The sequence below is a fragment of the Rutidosis leptorrhynchoides genome, chromosome 10, assembly GCF_046630445.1.
Source record: "Rutidosis leptorrhynchoides isolate AG116_Rl617_1_P2 chromosome 10, CSIRO_AGI_Rlap_v1, whole genome shotgun sequence".
NCBI lineage: Eukaryota > Viridiplantae > Streptophyta > Magnoliopsida > Asterales > Asteraceae > Rutidosis > Rutidosis leptorrhynchoides.
In genome coordinates this window covers 287,319,529-287,342,227 of record NC_092342.1, presented here as the reverse complement: position 1 = coordinate 287,342,227, position 22,699 = coordinate 287,319,529, and the positions used below count along the sequence as shown (strand labels likewise).

Sequence of the window (22,699 nt, the reverse complement as noted above, 5' to 3'; positions counted from 1 at the left end):
GGTCTATTAATATATTGAAATGATTGTCATGATAAACCTATGAACTCACCAACCTTTTGGTTGACACTTTAAAGCATGTTTATTCTCAGGTACGAATTAAGTCTTCCGCTGTGCATTTGCTCAATTTAAGGACATTACTTGGAGTCGATCATCGCAATGGGACCAAATGTTGATGACTTCGTCCAGGTGGATAAGGACGGGTCTCTACACCAACAGTAGAGAAAGTCCCCCTCTCAATGTTATATGGATAGAGAGATTGCTTCCCAATGGATCTCCAGCTAATAAGTAGGTTAAAGAAAGAAAGAAAAAATGTGAGACGCAATGAAAATGGTAAAATAAAATTTCCATGGGTTTTTAACCTGTCTGAAGTTCAATTTAGGCTCTAAGTGACAGTATAGTCGACAATAAATTAACGCTTGCCGTTGACTCGATAAAATATAAAATATAAATGTACTATTACACATCCATCAAATACAATGGTTGTAAGAGTTATAATGTCACCTTACAACCTTGAGTTGAGGGTTCGAATTCTGCTTAAAACATTTCATGCAGTGGGGACTCCACCCTTGGTGGAGTGGGGTCCCATGACCCCATTAAATTAAAAAAAATTTAGACGATCTACAATTAAAATTGTACATAGACACCGCTAAATTTAATTATAGGACCCCATATGTGTTTAAAATTTATGGATACCCTTAAATTATAATTAGTTTTGATAAAAAAAAAATTTAGGACCCCATTGAATTTTCATTCTAGATTCGTCACTGATTTCGTGGTGTATATATTCGTTTGGTGGGTGTGTAAACTTGTCTAAAAAAAATTATCACTAGTGCAACCCTCTAATTCATATCCATTTACCATGAACATATTTTGGGTCACCCGAGAAAATAGTCAGAAACGATCACCACATTTTAATGGACTTTAGGGTTTAGGCTTACGGCGAATATATCTATTACAGCTAGGCCGGTAATGTGGACTTTAAGTTTTGGCTTTACGGCGAATATACTCGTTGTAATACGTTATACAATTATAATACACAATACCACATTTTTTGGAATTATAGTTTGGAGTCTTTTAATTCATAAAGTATTAAATTGTAATTGATGAATAAAATATATTATTTAGTGGCTTGTTTATATTGATGATCTGGCAAGAAAAAAGAGATGCAAAGGATGATTGCTGTATTTTTCAAAGTGTAGAATACCTTATACTATAATTTATCATACACTAAGGTCCAATTTTATGAGTGATGATTCGTACACCATCAAGTTTTAGCTATACACAACTCCAATTTTATAAAAATGGTGGTGTAACAATCACCTCTCCAATTTTATAATTTACATTGTATATTGTATATATAATGAACAAAAAGAGCAGATATATTGAGGAACAAAAACATAATAACACAAGAGAGCATATATGACAAGTATAGCACCTGCAGTGAGTAAAGATGGAGTGGTGGCTAAACGACCAAGTTCCCGATGGTGTTTAGCTGGAAAGACCGCTCTTGTGACAGGTGGAACACGTGGCATCGGGTACGCAGTGGTGGAGGAGCTGGCGGAATTAGGAGCAAGAGTGCACACGTGCTCTCGAAATGAGGCTGAACTTAACCAAAAGTTACAAGAATGGTCACTCAAGGGTTTCACTGTCACTGGATCCGTCTGTGATGTATCTTCGCGTCCACAACGCGAAAAACTTGTTGAAGATGCCACGTCACTCTTCGGTGGCAAGCTCAACATTTTAGTAAGTTCTATTTTTTGCTTTTAGGTTTTTTTTTTTCTTTTCTTAATTTTAATAAATTGCTGGGTAGTTAAAATAAACTGCGGGTCATGAAACGGAACCTGGATTACCTGCTTATATGATGCTTATGTGTTGTGAATTATCATGAGATGCGAATTAATATTGCTATTTATAGATTAATCGCTCAAATGCGGATAGATTAATAAGTATATGCAATGTAAAAATTAAATTTGAATCAAACATAAAAATAATTGTATAGAAGAAATTATCAATTATAGACTTAAAACCCTAATTTTAGTGAAAGTAGCGTCCCAATAATAGACTCAAAACCATAATTTGCGGTCGAAGTAAATTGTTGACTAAGTTTGACTTTGACCGATACTGACCGATTAATCCCGTCTTTGACCGATACTGACGGATTAATCACGTCTTTGACCGATGACTGACCCATTATTGGAGCGATTTTGACTAATCCCGTCGGAGACCTCTCAACAACCGAGTAATCCCCAATAAATTCCGATTTCTACAACACCGACTACAAGCTTGACTCGAACCAACATTCAACTTAGACACCATGTGCATGTCCATAATTTGCGACCTGCATCAGGCTAGCCACTACGAATTACCAAAAAAATACCCATTTTCATCAGTTTTCAACCGAATTTGGTCAATTTGGTTACGAAAATGGGTGACCAATTGTTGTAACCATTAAACAACATGTAGGATCAGAATGCAGACGTGTTTACAAGAATATCAACACTACTGTCATGTTTATCTATCGACTGTCACTCTAATATGTCTGATTTGCGTCATGAAGACTTGCTTACATTGATGGAGTACTTTTTTCGTTGCAGATAAACAATGTTGGGACAAGCTTTAGGAAACCAACTACCGAATACACTGCCGAAGAGTATTCGATGCTAATGGCTACCAATTTCGAATCATGTTACCATATGTCTCAGCTTGCACATCCTCTATTAAAGGCTTCTGGAGCTGGAAGCATTGTGTTCATTTCCTCTGTTGCAGGTCTTGTCCATGTTTTTGTTGGGTCTATTTACAGTGCCGCTAAAGGTATATACGGTTGCATAATCCCTTTAAAACCACATATAACTACAAACTGGTAGTATGAGAAAACAGGGTTATGAACTTATAATTTATTTTTTACATTACTTCTGCAGGAGCGATGAATCAACTTACAAAGAATTTAGCATGTGAATGGGCACAAGACAATATTCGGACTAATTGCGTAGCACCATGGTTCACTAAAACTTCTCTTATTAAAGAGGTAACATAGCGAATCCTGGTCAAAACTCAAATGAGTCCTATACAATTTGAATGGTACTTTGTAATTTCTTTTAAAATAATTGTTTACCTTAAAAAAAAATCATGAATATTAAAAAACATATATACAGGGTCCTATCTTTAAATTTAGTGGTGTCCTATACAATTCTGAGTGGTGTTGTGTAAAAGAATTTCCAAACTAGTGGTGGCACGGGACCCACAAGCTACTATGTAAACTCGCCACACAGTAACATACCTACACCTTAACCCTGAATATCGATATTATTATGTCTTCTTTTGAATTCGAATTTAGTTGAAATTGTTTAATATGTGCAGGCACTTGATAACAAGGAGTTTTTAGATCATGTGGCATCTAGAACTCCTTTGAAACGACTTGCAGAAGCGAATGATGTTTCGTCTCTTGTGGCCTTTCTTTGCCTCCCTGCCGCTTCTTACATTACCGGTCAAATAATTGCCGTAGATGGAGGGTTTACGATCAACGGTTTCTCTTGATTGCGGCATACCGCTTTGCATAATGACATGCTGCTTTCTGTTAGACAGTCCTATTACCATTACAAGCTATTGTTGTCTGCAATCTCTGTTTTGAAACAACCAGCATATTTGCACAAACACATGTTTCACTGTAATTGAAGTGTGCTTAATTATGAAGACTTCACATGTAAAAGCAGTATTAAACAAAAATTAATATTAATAATTAAAAAGGTTAATTCTGGATATTTACCATTAGTCATTAATAGAATATACAGTAATTTTCTAACCAAAAAAATATACTGGGTAATACTTATTTTTTTAACCTGAGTATCCACCCATTTTTTTTATTTTTAGGAACCGACTAATCTCAGGGTGACTACCCGCTTTGCGAGCAGTCCGGAGTCATTGCAGGCGAACTTCCGTGACCATGAGGGAGAATAACTTTATGAATGGCAGGAATCGAACATTTGATCTCCACATTGAAAGGCTAGGATCTTACCATGATTTATGGAGTAAATACTACTACATGACTACTATAAATAATTTATGGAGTAATACATTATGAACATCCATAATGGTGTACTTTTTATAGCTTTTTTTACAAGTTTTGCGAATTTTTTTGTATCGAGTTTTTAAAAATAATCTTAATCTCATTAGGAAAGCGAAAAAAAAAACTATTCTACATAAAATCCCATGACATTGTCGCGATAAGGCATATAGCCTACTCTACACATCCGTAGAGGCCTACCAATCTTCAAACTATGATATCCATACGAACCAAGCTGAAAAATTAAAAATCATGCGAGTATTTAGAGAATGAAAGAATATATATTTCTCTTTTAACCATTTCAAACAATTTATACAGTATTTCCTACTAATTTACTCTTAATTTATTTTAACTACAAGATAGCCATTCATCATTTGGACCATATTTAGTAACAAGCTTTTTGAACCTTTTAGGAACTTTTAGCTTTTATGAAGAAGAAAAAAAAAAAACTCCTATCAAGTAAAAAGCTTCATTTGGTTGCAAGATCTTAAAGCTTTTTGAGGGAGAGAAAAAACTAAAAGCTAAAAGCTACTAGAACTAGCGTTAGCTCCATTTAATTTTTTGTTATTTTACTCTTTATTTTAACATTTTCAGCTACTCTATCAAACAACTAAATACATATAAAAAACTAACAGCTAGTAGCTACAAGCTATCAGCTACTAGCTAATAGCGAAAAATTACTGACTAGTTCTGTCAAACATGAGAAAGGATATTTTCATTATGATTGATAAATTTCCTTTATAACTAATAGCCACTCAGATTTTGATCGTTTGCTTTCTTTATTCATTGCCATCTCCTTTATACTGTGTCATTTCCCTGTCCTTTTATACACTCTATCCCCCAGTTCCTCACATACTTTGCCTCTTCACGCCATATTTATCAGAAAATTAGGGTTTTAGGTATCCCCTCAAAATTATTACTCCCTCCGTCCCAAAATAATTGTCCTGTTTGACTTTTCAAAGTCAATTTATTAAGTTTTGACTTTAAAAATTTGTTGTTGTATATTATAGAATATTTGATGAAATTTATATTAATAGATTCATTTCGAATGTGTTTTCATTTGGTAAAACTTTCACTTAATATTATATAACACAAAGAAAGATATTTAAAGTCAAAGTTGAAGAAAAAAGACTTAAAAAGTCAAATCAGTACAATTATTTTGGGACGGAGGAGTACTAAGGAATGTCATTTAAAAAAAAAAAAAAAAAACAATCCATATTACATATGCGCATACGTCAACCTCCTAGTCCCTTCCCTTCCCTTCCATTAATATTAAATATTAATTAATTTTACAATTAATAAAAAATAATAAGTTGTATAAAAATGATTACACTTATTTTGATGATAATATAAGTACGCCAAACAATATAAGTAAGTACATTTTGATTAAATTTATGTTAATCACTTTAATATTCATCACGTCTAATAATTCTTGTTTAAAAAATGAATCATTAATATTTATCACGTCTAATATTAAATTCTTTAATTCATTAATACTAGTAAAATTAAATAAATATTGATCATACTTTAATGTATTAATATTTATAATCTTCTTTGATGAATCTTTTTGAGTTAAAACATTGAAAAGTATAATCAAAGAAACAGAGTGCAATTTTGCCATGACACCCGCATATATCTATAAATACCTTCACTTGCCAAAATAAGAAAAGAAGGCAAAAGTTAAAGTTTGAAAAGTATAATCAAGGTGCAACAAGAAAGAAATGGGTGGGTGGAGAGGGATACTGGGTTTTGATTATGGAATAGTCCAGGCACCTTTAGGGCCTGATATTTCCGGCCCGGAGTTAGTCGCCGCCGTTGCTAATTCCGGTGCCATTGGTATCCTCAGGGCACCTGATTGGGTTAGTATTTGCATTCTTACTTTTTTAGCTCGAGTTGCTGAATCTATTATTTTTAGAATTTACCATCTTAACTTTTATTTCATGTTAATTTACGGTGTTCTAATTTGTATATATAGATAGATTGATTTTTTAGATGATTATTATGATTGAATTTAGTTTTTACATATAGTTGAAATGAGTTTGATTACCAAGAACTATTTTTTATATAAATTTGGTAGTTTTCTAGACGAGCTCGGTTCATACCTCACTAGCTGCATATCTTAGGAATATCTTGGGGTGGCTACGTAAAAAGATCGGAAACGGTTACAGGATAACCCGGTTAGCCTAGGTACATTTGAGCAAAGATACTCCCTTCTACGGGTAGCCTCAGCAGCGGAAACGTTATATGTTTACCCGTTTAATGTTAATTACATTTGTTCATGAATCTTGTATGGCAATCACATTTGTTCATGAATCTTGTATGGCAATCAGGGGCGAAAGTGTGTGGGGCAGAGGGGGGCGGCCGCCCCCCAGTGGATTTTTTTTCAGTGTAAAAATTTTGGGATTTCGACTTGGCCCCCGTTGGATTTTTTTTCCCCAAACCTACATATTTTGCCCCGAAACATTCAAATTTTGCCCCAAATTCTCCAACATTTACCACAAAATCTTCAAATTTTGCCCCAAAATCTCCAACTTTTGCCCCAAAATTTTCAAATTTTGTCCAAAAAAATTGCTACGGTTTAAATTTTTTTTTTTTTTGCCCCCGGTGAAAAAAATCCTAGTTTCGCCTCTGATGGCAATAGCTACTCGGCTCTTTTTGCACTACAAAGATTTCCACCTTTGTTACATCAAAACTACTACATAACAGGAATCCCCGGATTACTTGAGGGAACTCATAAGGAAGACGAAGAGCATGACCGACAAACCATTTGGAGTAGGCATCGTTTTAGCATTCCCTCACAAAGAAAACTTAAAGTGCGTTTTGGAAGAGAAAGTTGCAATCTTGCAGCTTTATTGGGGAGAAGTCACACAAGATATTGTCTTTGAAGCCCATCAAGCAGGGGTCAAGGTTGTTCCCCAGGTTAGCACTAGCCCACAAGTTATTGATCATCAACGCTTTCATATCCTGCTATCATTTGGAGTTTGATAATTAAAAAAAAAAAAGAAAAAAAAAAGAGAGGAATAAAATAATAATAATAATAATACTTGAATCATCATTTTCAGATTGGAAGCTTTGAAGAAGCAAAGCGTGCAGCTGATGCGGGAGTGGATGCTATAATTGTTCAAGGACTTGAAGCAGGAGGACATGTTATTGGTCAGGTATATATTTTTTTTGTGTGTCTGATGTCAATTATTTGAACATGTTGAAATATTTATTTTATTACAACTTTAACACGTCGTAAAATAACTTTCAGGAAGCATTGATTGCGTTGGTACCACAAGTAGTTGATCTTGTTGCCTCCAGGGGTATACCCGTAATTGCTGCTGGTGGAATAGTGGACGCACGAGGCTATGTTGCTGCATTGGCACTCGGAGCTCAAGGTGTCTGTTTAGGCACCAGGTACATTGATTTTTAATCTGCAGTCACTTAGACCCATTTACTTATGAATGGGTTAATTTGGGTTATTATTTACCTAAAACCTATGGATTAAAACTATTTAATGCCTAAAACCTCATGCATCATTATGATCAAAATACTAACCTATTAGTTGAATTATAGTGGAAAAAATTGTAATCGTATGCTTTAATGCTTATCAAATGAATTTTTAGGATAAAAAAGTTCTGGGTCAATCCAACATTACCCAACCTGACTTGACCCGAAAGTGATGCCCCACCCGATATTGCTGAATATGAAATCTAAAACAGTTAAATTGTTTTTGTTAGGTTTCTTGCCACTGAGGAGAGCAATGCTCACCCACTATACAAAAGTAAGTTGGTCGAAATGAGGGAAACAGAGTATACAAACGTATTTGGTCGGGCAAGGTGGCCCGATGCACCTCATCGCGTCCTTAAAACACCATTCTTCATGGAATGGAGAAATCTACCGAGTAATGAGACTGAAGCTAATCAACCCATTATTGGCCATTCAAACATACATGGAATAGTAAGCATATCTTTTTTTTCATCGATTATTCTTTGATTAAAAATAATAAATCACATAATTGACTTGAGTTATGTTATTCGGTTGGCATATAGGAGAAAGACATTCATAAGTTTGCAGGTACAGTGCCAAACAAGGCTGCAACAGGAGATATCGAAAGCATGTGTATGTATGCAGGCGAAGGAGTAGGACTTATTAAAGAGATCTTACCAGCTGCTCAAGTAGTAAAGAGACTCATCGAAGAAGCTCAAACGTTGATCCAACAAATCTGAACAACTTGAGTTTGAATCTACAAGTTGTATCTTATCGCAAATTGGCACGAATATGTCAGTATAAAATAAATGTTGTAATACAAAGTTCAACTCAATAAAACATGTTTTTTGTTTAATAATTAAATTTATACAATTAGCACACGATTTATATTTACTCCGAAACGCATAATTTGACTCTGATCTTCGCTTTCTTCACTCGGTTTCGGCTGAACCAGTAGGTTTCCAACCTTCGAAGTAGCTGCTTTTACGCTCAAATACAAATGAAATGCGTACTCAGTCAAATCAGCAGGATCTATCCCTTATGTTGAGCTACCAAATAAGTAATAACCCCTAAAGAAGTTAGAGCAAAGCCTAACTGAAAATGAATTAAATTATTAATTGTGTCATAAAGGATTTTATGTCCACGTCCCAATCGATAGAACGAATTAAGGTCAACTGGATTTGGCTGATCTTGGCTCATGGGTATGGATAGAAAGTGGGAACACACTTATGCAAACACTGCAACTGATTATAAACAACAATTATTTGATTATAAGTTTTTAAAACGTTATGACTCTATTAATCGAGTAACAGCAAGCGTTGATTTATTGACGACTTGACTGTCGCTTAAAGCTTAAATTGAACTTAAGACAGGTTTAAATCTCATGAAAATTTGATTCTACCATTTTCATGGCTTATCACACTTTTTTTAGCTTACTTATTGGCCGGAGGTTAATTCGGAAACAATCTCTCTATCTATAGAACATTGAGAGGGAGAAGTTTCTCTACTCTTTTGGTGTTTCAGTCTAGGTTGAGAAATGACTTCTCTTTATTCTAGGATAGGGAAAAGGTTGTCTACATCTTACCTCCCCATGCCCGACTTTTGTGAGATTGAATTTTGTTGTTGTTAAATGGTCCTAGTATTGTCAAAACCTTAAAGTCATCTACACAAAACTTTACACGTTAAAACCTACGTGTGTGAAATATTCTGATCCATCCAAAAGCAGCTATTTATTAAAATGTCAAGAGTCAAATGCGCACTTGTATAGTTTCTAGGATCCTATCAAAAGCTCCATTATTTGTGCTGCAACAGCAAGAAGAAAAAGGCCAGATTTTGGTTGTTTTAGGAGGTCCTGAAAAAATAAAAAATAATAATAAAAGAATTGTGTTGAGAGTGGGATTTGAACCCACGCCCTTTCGGACCAGAACCTTAATCTGGCGCCTTAGACCAACTCGGCCATCTCAACTTTTTTGTTATTTTTCATTGAAAAGAAATACTTTGAACTAATAGTAATTCCCTTTTACCGTACCAAGTACAACGAAGAAAACTAACAATAATCAATACACTCGCATCGTTAAGGAAATGATTGTCTACATCTTACCTCCTTATACACCACTTATTTGTTATTTGAATTTTGTTGAAAATGATTGTCTACATCTTACCTCCTTATACACCACTTATTTGTTATTTGAATTTTGTTGAAAATGATTGTCTACATCTTACCTCCTCATACACCACTTATTTGTTATTTGAGGAGTTTTGTTGTTGAAGTATTTAAAACATATAATTAAATTTCAAAACGTAAATCCATATTACAAACACTCCTTATACACTTCTAACATGATTCAACGTTTGAACATAGTAACATGATTCAACTGTACCCGTATATGCATATGTAACTACAACATATTACATCGAATGCAAGCCAGAATATATGATCCAAGAACGCATGAATGTCGATCAATAACTGAAAATGTCAAAAGTGTTCACCTCAATTTACATTTCATAAGCATAAATAATCCAATATCTTGCCAAAAATATCAGCTATAAATTATGACATTCCATCTCTAATTGTCTACCCAACCAGTATATAAACCATGTATAAATAGATTCAAGTTACATGATCTACACACAAAAGAATCACTATATTTTTGTGGGTTGCATCAAGGCCGATTCAGAAACCAGTTATAAATTACCAATTTGCCCTTTTATACACTGCTGCTGTTGGGAACTTTATCTTTCTTTAGAGACGAGAGTTCTTCAATTAGCTTCCTTTCTTCCCCACTCAATCGTTTCGGTATTTCTACCTGCACTTTGACCAATTGATCTCCCCTCATGTTGTTTTTGTTCAAAACCGGGACCCCCTTTTTCGCCATAACAAGTGTAGTCCCGGGCTGGGTCCCGGCTGGGATTTTCAAATCTACCATCCCATCTACAGTCGGAACTTTCATAGTTGTCCCCAAAATCGCATCAATATACGTGATTTTACAAGTGTATAATATATTAGTGTCGTCCCGTTTCAAAACAGGATCTTGAAGAACATCAATCATAACAAACAGGTCTCCAGGGGGCCCACCTTTTCTTCCTGCATTACCTTCTGAACGAACCCGTAACCGGCTACCCGCATCGACTCCAGCCGGGACTTTTAGGCTGATCCGTTTAGATTTTCTGACCCGCCCGTCTCCGTTACATGTATTACAAGGGGTTGAGATTTCACCAGTTCCATTACAAGAAGAACAGGTCATGACTTGTTGAAAGACACCTAATGGGGTTCGGGCTGAAGAGACTACTTGACCTTGACCACCACAAGTTGTGCATTTGGATACGTTGGTCCCGGGTTTAGCACCAGACCCACTGCAAGTGGAACAGCTCTCGAGACGGGTAACTTCGATCTCTTTTTCAACACCGAATATGGCTTCTTTGAAGTTTAAAACAAGATTGTAAGCTTGGTCTTCACCTTGTGTAGCTCTGTTACGTGAACTTCTTCCCCCCATGCCACCCATCCCTCCCATCCCACCCAAGCCATCGAACAACGATTCAAAGAGATCAAACGGGTTGCTGAAATCCTGTGAACCGATTTAAGCATGTAAATTATGCGAACTTTTATAACAGAAAATATATCTTACAGGTGGCAAGATAAACAGGTCAGGAGGTCAAACTGGTTCAGGTCAAAGCCGATCATGTTTGGAACAACGTCAGGTTGGATTGGCCCGAAAAACTTCCTCCAAATTCCTTAACATTTTTTTATGAAGGTCACACAATAAGAGCTTTAGTTTTTCACATTAATAATGCAAGTGTTTGGAAAAGTATAGGAGTGTTTTTACATTTACAATCCGGGGGACTTTTGACCCATCCTTTTGTGTTGGCGTTTATATTTTACTCGTAGAACTGGCAAACATAAAATTATTTAGGAGGCTTATTAAATCAGTAATACACTTTCAAAGACTTTTGACACCTTTTGAGCTCACTTTTTTTTATTTTACTTGTTTGACCTGTTAAATATAAAACATTAACATGAAGAGACCCATTTAGAAGTAATTGGGTCGAAATTGCCATCTATAGGAATCTTGATTAACTTAAGAAAGTAGTTTCGTAGAATGAACTCACCCCTGTGCCAACACCAGCGCCTTTAAGCCCAGCCTCCCCATATCTGTCATATATGGATCGCTTTTCATCGTCTGATAAAACCTACATAATAAATTGCCCATCAAAATGTTGATAAAGAACTTATTCGTAACACTTGAAAGACCAAAAGATGATTAAGATTGGGTAAGAAGATTACCTCATAAGCATTGCTAATGTCCTTGAACTTTTGTTCAGCTCCTGGTTCTCTGAAAGATGCAACCAAAATGAGTTCATACAAGAATATAATATAAAAGTCGATAGTAAGAAATTGGTAAAAGATTCAATTTGAAGTAGATGGTATGATGCTAATCTCTCTTATCATGATACTACATCTAACCAACATAAACATTCATCAACGTAGGCAGATGCTGCCCATATTTGATGGTAACTTTAAAACAAGTAATCCAAGTAAACAAGTTACTGCCATTCGGAGGAAAAAAAAAAAAAAAAAGTAAACAAGTTACATACTTAAATCAAGACCGGTTAAAAATTTTGAAGATTCCTGTTGAGCATTTAAAGAGAACCAGTAAATAACAAGATGCAGTCACACACAGGAGAAATACTGAGCTAATCGCCAAAAAAGAAGGGAAAACAAAAGGTTCAATGAGCGTATCAGCTAAAAAAACTCTACTGAATCCATAAATAATGTTATTTTCACTTTATTTGGTCTCGGAGATTTTCACAGGACAACAAAACCCATTAACAATTGTCTTAGCATGCATTACTTTGACCAACCACAGCTAGCATTTAGACACGAGCGATTAGGCTGAATATCTTTACAGAGAATTTTCTAAAGCTGGAAGCAGCATATGAACTTACTTGTTCACATCAGGATGATAACTCCTAGCAAGCTTCCTATAAGCTGAAAACGTAATCACAGAGTTTAGACTATAAGAAACATATTGACAAGATAATGCATACCACGCCAAAGTATTATAACATAAAAAGCTCGAATGACATTTAGGTTGGACACAATAAATGTACTACAAATCCAAACTTGGACCTGATTACTAGATTTATGATTTCAGGTGATATAACTCAATCAAACAAATGTTGGGATGCAACCAATCATTCAGCGCGTCCAACAATTGAAAAAGGGTGAAATGAAGTGCAGATATAATGTCAATTTCTTTCAAGTAAATACGTAAGTGATCAACATAGAACACACATCCACAGTTACTGGTGTAAAATTTAACTAAGTATTTTATCGTGAACTAAGAATGGAGAATAACTTCAAGAAGCTCCCATCAATCTTCCAAGGACAGATTATCACTAACCACTTTTTATTTCTGCTTTGCTTGAATTCTTTGACACGCCAAGTACTGAATAATAATCCTGTGTGTTCATATACTCCTTATTAAAAATATGTATAAAAAAGGGACCACGCATAAAAACAAATGAAATATCATTGCAGACGATAGCCTGAAACTGAACTTACACTTTCGGCCTTGACAACGAGGCGGCCTCCTCTTCTGTGAAAAGATTTACCAAACGACCCCGTACTGTGTAGTGCATGCAAAGAACCTTGTGAACAGAAGAAGGCAGAGCATGGTGATGGCAACTCTCTTGTATTGATTGAGACACTGAAATATAAACAAACGTTTGTATTACACTAAAAAAATGTTTAATACCGCATTTGATTTTATCAATTTAAAATAAATAATCTAGCATGTACTGTAAAGACTGGAGCTCTGGAAGAAGTTAAATTTTTAAACTAGATATATCCACGATAAAGGTTCTTCCATTAATATTTAATAACAAGAACAACCACTTGAAATTATTGGAAAGAAAATAAAAAAGCTTTACTAAGCTAAAGCTTTCAGTAAGCTGTTAAAATTCAAGCCCAAGTTTTTATCAAATATTGTAGATTGAGCCACCAAGACACTTCAGCAGTTCAACCACGGCCCGAAAACAGACTGTCAAAATTAGTTGTGACATACTGCGGAAGAGGTAATAGGCAATTATCTATCTGATGGATAAGCAGAGAGCAAATAAGTATCTTCAGAATGAAAACAATGGCCAAATAAGTTTCAAACAACTATTTGCAAAAACTTCATATAACATACGATAATCATTTCTAACGAATTTATCAGTTAACAACCACCGTCTTCAGCATTGAACAGAGGTAACAGTACTCACCGATGCAATTGCATAAATGAATTGCTTGTAGATGAAGATTTAGACATTAATTGAGGCTGAACTCCCCACCGAGCCACCCATGTACTCCCTCCAGGTACTATTGCCATGAAATATACTCTCTGCAACAAACAGAAAGTAAACAGATTCTCACACCAGTATTCAAAAAATAACTACTGTATTCAGTGTTAGTTTGTGAATAATCACCAAACTTAAATTTGATCTACTACATTCTAGGACATTAAACTTCAATAAAATCTATCATCTACTACTCCTTGCAGATATAAACTACGGCATACTGTTAAAGGATGAACCAGATTATACATATAGTTAGATACATACATTCAATTTGAAAGTAACCTTGACGTCAACGAATAATTACATAAACAGAAGTACAGGTAAATTAGAGTAGACAGGTCAATCATTTTCAGTTAATGCAAAATTAATTACAATTCAATTGAAAAGGATACCTGAATTGAAGCTACGGAGTACTGCGCGGCGTCGAATTGAGGTATGGACGGCAGAGATGTGATGGTTGAGGACGGAAGGTGAGTTTAGAAGGTTTCAGTTGGTGGTTGTAGAGAGATGAGGTTTCTAGACAAATAGAGAAAGGGGTTTCTTGAGAAATGCAAGACTTTTATTTATTTTGTGTTATTTAAATTATTATTATTATTAATATTAATTATTATTATCTATTATCTATATATCTATATATACTAAACCCCAAAGTTGGGTACTAACTAGGGCTGTTCAAAACCGGATATCCGAAATTTCGGATATTCGAATATCGGATATCCGAAATTTCGAATAGTGAATTTGGTCATCCGATATCCGAATTCGAAATTTCGGAAACCCCAAAGTTGGGTACTAACTAGGGCTGTTCAAAACCGGATATCCGAAATTTCGGATATTCGAATATCGGATATCCGAAATTTCGAATAGTGAATTTGGTCATCCGATATCCGAATTCGAAATTTCGGATATCCGAAATTTCGAATTCGGATATCGGATTATCCGAATATCCGAAATTAAGTTTGAAAGTTGGATAAAATACAAATTATATGAATTATCCCAACACAAACACAACACATAATGGCTGGATTACATAATACATGTCCCATTACATAATACATAAGTCCCATTGCTGCATTACATAAACATAACAAAGAGATTATCCAAATTACTACTACTAAAGCTTAACATCCAAATTACGAAATACAAAGTGGTAATATAGATCTTCAATTCTTCAAATTTCCAATCATCAAAAGAACAAATCTACTACCTGTACATAGAAATAAAAGTGACTCAATTAGTCAGTAGGTAATTGCATAAAAGTTTGAATAATATTGACTTTACATATTAGTTTATCCATTCACAGTTTCACACCACATATTCAAAAGGTTGAGCCTTGGCTATGACTAACTAATTGGTCAGTAGGTAATTGCATAAGAGTTGAGTTGGTTAAAATTCCAACTTTATCTCTTTTATATATCTATACTCATATCTAAAACAGTCCGCAGTAAAACTCATATTTAAAACAGTCAGCACTCAGCAATGAGTTGGCTATGACTAACTTCATACTCATATTTAAAGTAGACGAAAAATAAGTTGTAATATAGCAACAGTCAGCAGTAAGTTGTAATATAGCAACAACATCAGTCACAACAGTAAGTTATAATTACCTGGTTAGTCATTAACATTCACCACATTATCCTCGCTATCCACAGTTTCGTCAATGATGATGGTAGGCTGTCATTGGTCAAGAGTACAAGACTCTAGGAAATACTGTCCAATGAGTTGGCTATGACTAACTTCATACTCATATTTAAAGTAGACGAAAAATAAGTTGTAATATAGCAACAGTCAGCAGTAAGTTGTAATATAGCAACAACATCAGTCACAGCAGTAAGTTATAATTACCTGGTTAGTCATTAACATTCACCACATTATCCTCGCTATCCACAGTTTCGTCAGTGTAGACACCAATTATCATCAATAAAGTGAGCCGTCAAGCACATATAATTGATGTTTTGAAGTGATGTCCATGTATCCGTAGTGAGGCATACTCTAGAAGATAGGTTCTGAAAAACATCAAGAAACTTTTTTCGTTGAGAAATAAAAAGAGCATAACAATCTCTTGTTACAGTAGAACGAGAAATAACAGGAAAATGATGATTAATCACTTTGATAAATGCTCTAAAACCTTCACGCTCGACAAAAGAAAAAGGTAGTTCATCAATCAGTTACATCCTAACAAGGGCCTCCCTAATAGCATCAATATTAAACTCCCACAACCCAGGGACTGTTATTGTTTCAAGAAAACCGTCATCACTAACAAGTGTTTTAGACTCGAGATCGAGAATTTTTTTGCTTTTTATCAATGTTAGCTGGATATTCTTTGCAACTATTGATGTGATTTCTTAAAGGAGTAGTCCCATTATCACTTCCACAACCAATACTTTTATGACAATAACGACAATTAGCAAAATCTATTTTATCGCTTTCTTCGAAATGTATCCACATTTTTGATCTCTTTTTCTTGTTTCCAAACATTATAACTTCACTTACATTGGATTGTTTAGGTGCACACGGTGGTTTTCGAGTTCTAGTCTTTTTCACTTTACTTACAGCTTCACTAGCAGCAGCCACCACATTTTCAGATACGAATTCTACATCAATTTCGTCATTATATTCCTAAAAATAGTTCTCTGCTTTATCCATCTGCATCCGAAACATATATCAGACTATGAGAGTAGTTACAAAATTAATCATTCAATATCAAAGTCAAAGTAAAATGAATATAGAATTTCTTAATAAATCATCACAACAAAAACAGCATATTTAACTTTCACTATCATTCAATATCAGAGTAAGCTTCTTGCTTCATCAGTCATCACTCATCAGAAACAGTAAAAAGTAAAAACATAAATTATGCATAAATGCTTTCTAATATGAAAAGTTGCAGCCTAAATCGACAGTAAAAACAAACACATTATGCATAAATGCTTTCTAGTAAAAACACACAATTCATTACAAGTATAATTATTAAACAATCAAAAAATTTATAATTAATTATAAGCCCTAATCGACCTAGATCCGTAGGGAGTTAGAATGATGAGTGACGACTGATGAAACTTGTAATACGTCGTGTTACAGATTATTAAAAGCCCTAATTGCTGAGATGAAACTTACCTTGAAATCTTGAATAGTGAGGAACTGAGGATAGATGCAGTCACGCAGGGAGGAAGAATGAAGATGAGATGAAAGACAAGGAAGATTAGATCTAGGGTTCGTGATATTTGAGTCGTGAGAGAGTGAAACGGTGTTGCAATTTTAGATCTAGGGTTATTTGAGTTTTAAGTCGTGATATACTGAACTGATGAGTGAAACGGTGTTGCAACCTGATGATGTAGTGAACTAGTGATGGATATTTTGATGGGCCACTAATAGAAACCCAATGGGCCACTAAAAAAATTAATTATCAGTCCATTAAATTTCGGATATCGGATTATCCGATTATCCAAAAATTTTGAAAAATCGATCCGATATCCGAATCCGAAAATCCGGATATCCTATTTTCGGATATCCGAAAATCCGGATATCCGAATTTTCGGGTAATTTCGGATCGGGTTTTCGGATTATTCGGATTACGGATTTGGATTCGGATATTTGAACACCCCTAGTACTACCGGTTAATAGCACCTAACTTTGTGCTTTACCGAATTGTACGTTGCGCAAAAAAAGTCGTACCAACAAGGGCCCCTGCTGTGCTACAGTAATTTTTTTTTCTTCTTTTTTACCTTACCCTTACTTTTCCTGCAACTTTTTCTAAAGGCCCGAACAAAAACGCTTTCTCGATTTCTTCTAACTTATTTTTTTCCCAAAAAAAATGTTATCCATATTTCTTCTAACTTATACTAAACCACAAAGTTGGGGTATTACTGGTTAATAGTACCAACTTTGTGCTTTACCGACTTGTACGTCGCGTAAAAAAAGTCGTACCCACAAGGGCCCCTGTTGTGCTACAGTAAAATTTTTTTTTCCTTTTTTTTTACCTTACCCTTACTTTCCCTGCAACTTTTTCTAAAGGCCCGAACAAAAATGCTTTCTCGATTTCTTCTAACTTATTTTTTTCCCCCAAAAAAATGTTATCCATATTTCTTTTTCTTTTTTTTACCCTTACACAACAACACGTTTTCTGGAATCCAAAATGATTTGCAAAATAGCGCAGCAACACGCGCCTCCCATCCACTAGTTTATATTAAATTTGCATTTATTTAAAATAGTACGAGGATAGTGATTTTTAACAATCGAATCTCTTTTCTACGGATGATCAAAAAACCACATCAACCGAACCATAACCATATTAATCGATAAAATCGTACCAAATTAACCGAACAAAATGGATAATTGCGAGTTTGGTTAACACTTTTGAATTAACCGTGCTTTGTGGGTCGGTCATGGAAATAATAGGTAGCCACACCGAATTAACTACACCAGTGCACCCACACCATTTATTATTTTATATATGATCATTTTTATGAAAGACGGTCAACATGTTAAAATATCTAACCTTGTAGATCAATGTATAACATTATTTAGACTTTTAAGTTGAAAAAAGATGAGCATACATATAAATTATACCAAAGGTAAAGACACCAATGAAAGACACTTTGATCTACGACTCTCGAATGGAGGGAGGATAAAGTTTGAAGGGAAGTTTATATTTTAAGAACTTTACGTGAACTTATGTTTTGTCTAATTATTTATGGTCTTTTACATCAATTTGGAGTTTAAAAACGACATTGATCTAATTTTATTTTTGATTAAAAATATAAGACAATGTCCTAGTCGCATATTAAAATGTTATTTTATATAGTATATAAACAAACTTATCAAATTAATTTTTTTTCCCGTAAATGGTTAACCCAAATTAACCGTTTTATAATTAATCGTTAACCAATTTAACCAAATTAACCAAACCGCTTTTAACCGAATTCAATGGTTAAAAAAAACTAGTTAACAACAATAATAGTTATGGGTGTGGTTTTGGCCTCAAATTGCCCCAACCCGCACCATGCTCACCCCTACTTTTTCCCCTTTGAGTTTTCAACTCGCTTTGTGAGTACACTAATCTCGAGGCGACAATCTACATTACACGCTACCTAGAATCGTGCATAGTGAACCTCCATGGCCATAAGGATTTTTTGATGTTTTATGAATTTGAACTTCTGACATGTCTTTCTACTTTAGTGGAAAAGCAAAAATCGCCAGTCGACTAGCACCTCATGATTAACCATTGACCTTTGTAATTGTAACTGTAATACACAATATTTAAGCAAAATATAATACATCAAACTTAACTGCAACAAATTATATTATATTAATATATTATATAATATATAATACATAATATTATATTACTATATTTTAACCTGTCTATATACTATACATTGAATCATTGAATTTATATTGAAGTGTTATAATAAATATGCATAAGTACATGATTGTCACTATAGATTTTCCTTGAAAAGCTGAAATTTTATTAAAGCACACAAGAAATGTGCGATTAGAACTGATTATATATGAATTACAATCGAAATGCAATAACACCGCTAACTTTGCATTTTTCGGTACACCTTTTATGTAACTAGCGACTTAGGATTGATTTTCTATACATCAAAATCGCCTTTAATTGAGTCATTCCGACTAGATAACTACAAATGAGATAGCATATTTAGACTTGCTATCAAACGCTCCTTCAAAATCGCCTCTCTTTGTTCCAATAATCGAAGTATCAACTTGTTCCTTCACTTCCACATCAATCGAAGGACATACCTAGTTGTCAGTGCCACTCTGTTGATCTTTTCATGACCTAAATTGCCATCAAAGAAGGACTATCATTACTATACATGATTAATGGTTTTTAAAGTTATAATAATTCGAATATTTTGGAGGCGTTGGGCAATTGTATGCAGATAAAATAAGAAAAAAAACACTCGGTCGGATTTTGACATATTATATACTTTTATTATTATTTTATGTTAGATGTTAGATTCTATTTTTTTGTTCCTTTTCAAATTTTAATTAAAGGGTCCTAGCTACGTCATGCGTTCAATAAAAAAATCTGAAAAGGAAAGCAACATGAATGACTAAAGAGAGCGCTTTCCTGCACTGAAAAAGGGACCATTGTACATTAGCATTAATATTGATGTTATTGTCGTTGTAAAAGAGCAAGATGAGCGGTGACTTTCAAATCTCGGTGTTTAGGAGAGATAATCTTTAGAACTTTGAAATAAGTTTAATGAGAGACTGGTCTAATGTTTAAAAGAAAGATATAATATTATTTTTATTATTTTTTAATTCATTTTAGTTTAATTAAATAATTTAAATATTGTATTTTGTAATAATACAGTTCTTATAAAAAGTCTCACAAAACTCTAGTAATATACATTAATGTAATTTGAGTAATATGTTACTCCGTATAAGCTAACACTTTTTATATAATCAACCCAACAATATTTATTTGGGAAATTAAATGCCCACATATCTGAAAGTATTTAAGAATATGTCCTCAAAAAATTGTATTTGCAGAAATTTTTCCTCTCTACGCATTACGCACCACTATGCATGCAGGCCCGTGCGTGATGTATGTTTTTCGAGATAATCACCGAGACAACCCAATATCTAGCGCACCACACACCACGCATGATGTTGCAGGTCCGTGTGTGATGCGTGTTTACCGAGATAATCACCAAAACAGCCAAATTTTTGGCGTAGCACACACCACGCACCAAGAAGTGGTGCTTGGTGCATGGTGGGAGTTGCAACTAGAATTAAACTATGAATGTTTGTATATTTTGACTCGTAACTCTAATTTAGTCACCGTTTTTTTAAACTGTGTATTTTTTTAGATCTATCTGTTGGTGATATCGCTCCAATTATATATATATTATATCGCGATATCGGGTCTTTATTGTTACTTATTTGCGAAGACTTGAAGACATTTGTGAGTATTTGAGAGAAAATGGTGATTTTAGCTCTAGAAGTCTTTGGTTTATTGTTTCGGTTGATTTCGGCAAGTGTTAGCTTTAAATAGACTCAAAATAATATTAAACGCGAGAAAAAATGAAGAATTGCTGAAGGAGTGCGAATCGGGGTCGCGATGATGGTAATTGCGACCGTGATTACAGAACATGTGGTTTTCGAAAGCTGAGTGCATTTCGGTCGCAACTCCTCTATTGCAGCCGCGATTCACGGTCCGCATTCCGATCGCGATCCGCCTATTGCGGCCGCGATTCGGGGTCGGTTTGCTGAATTTTTGTTCCGCTATAAATAGACGGGTTTTTACCCCAAATTAGGTTATGCAGTTTTTATCTACGACTTTCAGAGGTTTTGAGGTCACTCTTCATCAATTTTGAAAACCTAAAACATCAAGGATCAAGGATTGATCATCTATAATCATTGGTACATTTGTTTTCTTGATCTTTAGTGATATTATCATGAACACCTTTGTTATCAATTGTTTAGTTGGTTTTTCTAGCATGTCAGTCTAAATCCTCTAGTGTTTGCTCAGATGTAATAACTTTTGATTGTTGGATTGTTCTTATTTTCATGGATTTAATGTTTGATTGATTTAGTTTTAATAAGTTTGGTCAAAGACCCATTGTTATGCATGCTTTCTACTTTAATTCAATTACACATGTTATTAACTTGTTATTGTGAGATAGTAGGTGTTAGATAACGTGTACTTCAACACTTCATGTGATCTAGACGATTAGGGATTTGATTTCAAGTGATTGTATTAAATATCTAATTGGTAATTGAATGGTTTCTGGCATCATAATCGTGTAATTACATTGAGTGATATTCGTAGTTAGGATTTTAATTGATTTTAATCCGGATCAAATCTCAATAACTGAATCTCATTGATTAATAATTATTGTGTTCAACCAAAAGATCCATTATTGTGTGAATCGGTTACTTGACTTTAATTTCATAATTTGTTACCTAGTTTACGTGAGTTTATTAGTGATAAACGGATTATGCTTCAACTCTTAGGAGATCTAGACATTTACATGTGAGTGTGAATGGTGATTAATTGGTAATTTGATAGCACAGTCATGTAGTTGCTCCGAGTGATCGGTGTAATTAAGGTTTTAATGTGAGTTTAACCTAGGTTGAATCACAATAGTTTACGCATGTATGATTTAATTGCTTAAATAAGATTAATGTGAGTTAGTCAAGTTTGAATAATTGAATTATAACTTATCAGACATTTACTCGGCTTTAATTGAAAGAACAATCCACGTCACTAGTGAATTATCTGAGTGAACACTGCTTTGTCCATCTGGTTATTCTTTTAATTTACTCTTCGTTATTAGTTTAATTACAAAACCCCCATTTTATAACACAAATCTTCAGAATAATTATTAGTTTTCAAATCTAAACTTTGCTCCCTGTGGACGAATTCGTAAGTATATTACAATAAGATTAGGTGTGCTTTACGCATATCAGTTGGCAAATGGCCGTAAGCGGTGTTGATATGCCCAAATCGGACTGCTTATTTACTCGGTGTCGTTAGGTCGCAAAACGTCAATTCAGGATATCAACGGAAGAAGTTGATTGTTTAATTTATATATGCTGTGCCTAAATCTATTATTCCTTCCTACGGGTTAGCAAGGGCAAATATGACCTAGGGTCGTTCCTTGAGCGGTCGAATTTGAAATGGAGCTTATTTAGATAATTTAGTAATTAAGATTAGGTTTGTACACAATTCAGTATCCAAGACTAGTGGCCAGGTACATCTTGTGTGGAGAGGCAAGATCCTTTTGGTCCCAATAAATTGGCGACTGTTCGGAAAATTCAACAACCAAATCCAATCGGTTTATTCTAGACACCACTTTA

At 34.4% G+C, this 22,699-nt stretch overlaps 3 protein-coding genes and 1 non-coding gene across 4 annotated transcripts; 2 read left to right on the top strand and 2 right to left on the bottom strand.

Moving 5' to 3' along the window:
• The first annotated feature begins 1,398 nt into the window (after window positions 1–1,398).
• LOC139871634 (tropinone reductase homolog At5g06060-like) lies at window positions 1,399–3,702 on the top strand. The gene is made up of 4 exons (XM_071859352.1): window positions 1,399–1,743; window positions 2,595–2,811; window positions 2,919–3,025; window positions 3,358–3,702. The coding sequence occupies exons 1-4, from the start codon at window positions 1,420–1,422 to the stop codon at window positions 3,532–3,534; spliced, it is 825 nt and encodes a 274-aa protein (XP_071715453.1). The 5' UTR covers window positions 1,399–1,419; the 3' UTR covers window positions 3,535–3,702.
• A 2,049-nt stretch (window positions 3,703–5,751) lies between these two features.
• On the top strand, window positions 5,752–8,408 carry LOC139872993 (uncharacterized). The gene is made up of 6 exons (XM_071860922.1): window positions 5,752–5,919; window positions 6,767–6,979; window positions 7,123–7,218; window positions 7,314–7,459; window positions 7,783–8,002; window positions 8,095–8,408. Exons 1-6 carry the CDS (start codon window positions 5,782–5,784, stop codon window positions 8,269–8,271), a joined length of 990 nt encoding a protein of 329 aa, XP_071717023.1. The 5' UTR covers window positions 5,752–5,781; the 3' UTR covers window positions 8,272–8,408.
• A 1,008-nt stretch (window positions 8,409–9,416) lies between these two features.
• Window positions 9,417–9,497, bottom strand: TRNAL-AAG (transfer RNA leucine (anticodon AAG)). Its single transcript has one exon. It is a non-coding gene; the product is annotated as a tRNA-Leu (tRNA).
• Window positions 9,498–9,966: 469 nt separating this feature from the next.
• Window positions 9,967–14,406, bottom strand: LOC139871698 (chaperone protein dnaJ A6, chloroplastic-like). Its single transcript, XM_071859425.1, has 8 exons — window positions 14,263–14,406; window positions 13,796–13,914; window positions 13,095–13,239; window positions 12,934–12,991; window positions 12,476–12,518; window positions 11,814–11,862; window positions 11,639–11,719; window positions 9,967–11,097 (listed from the first exon to the last, which is right to left on the bottom strand). Exons 2-8 carry the CDS (start codon window positions 13,900–13,902, stop codon window positions 10,240–10,242), a joined length of 1,341 nt encoding a protein of 446 aa, XP_071715526.1. The 5' UTR covers window positions 13,903–13,914; window positions 14,263–14,406; the 3' UTR covers window positions 9,967–10,239.
• Window positions 14,407–22,699: the final 8,293 nt, after the last annotated feature.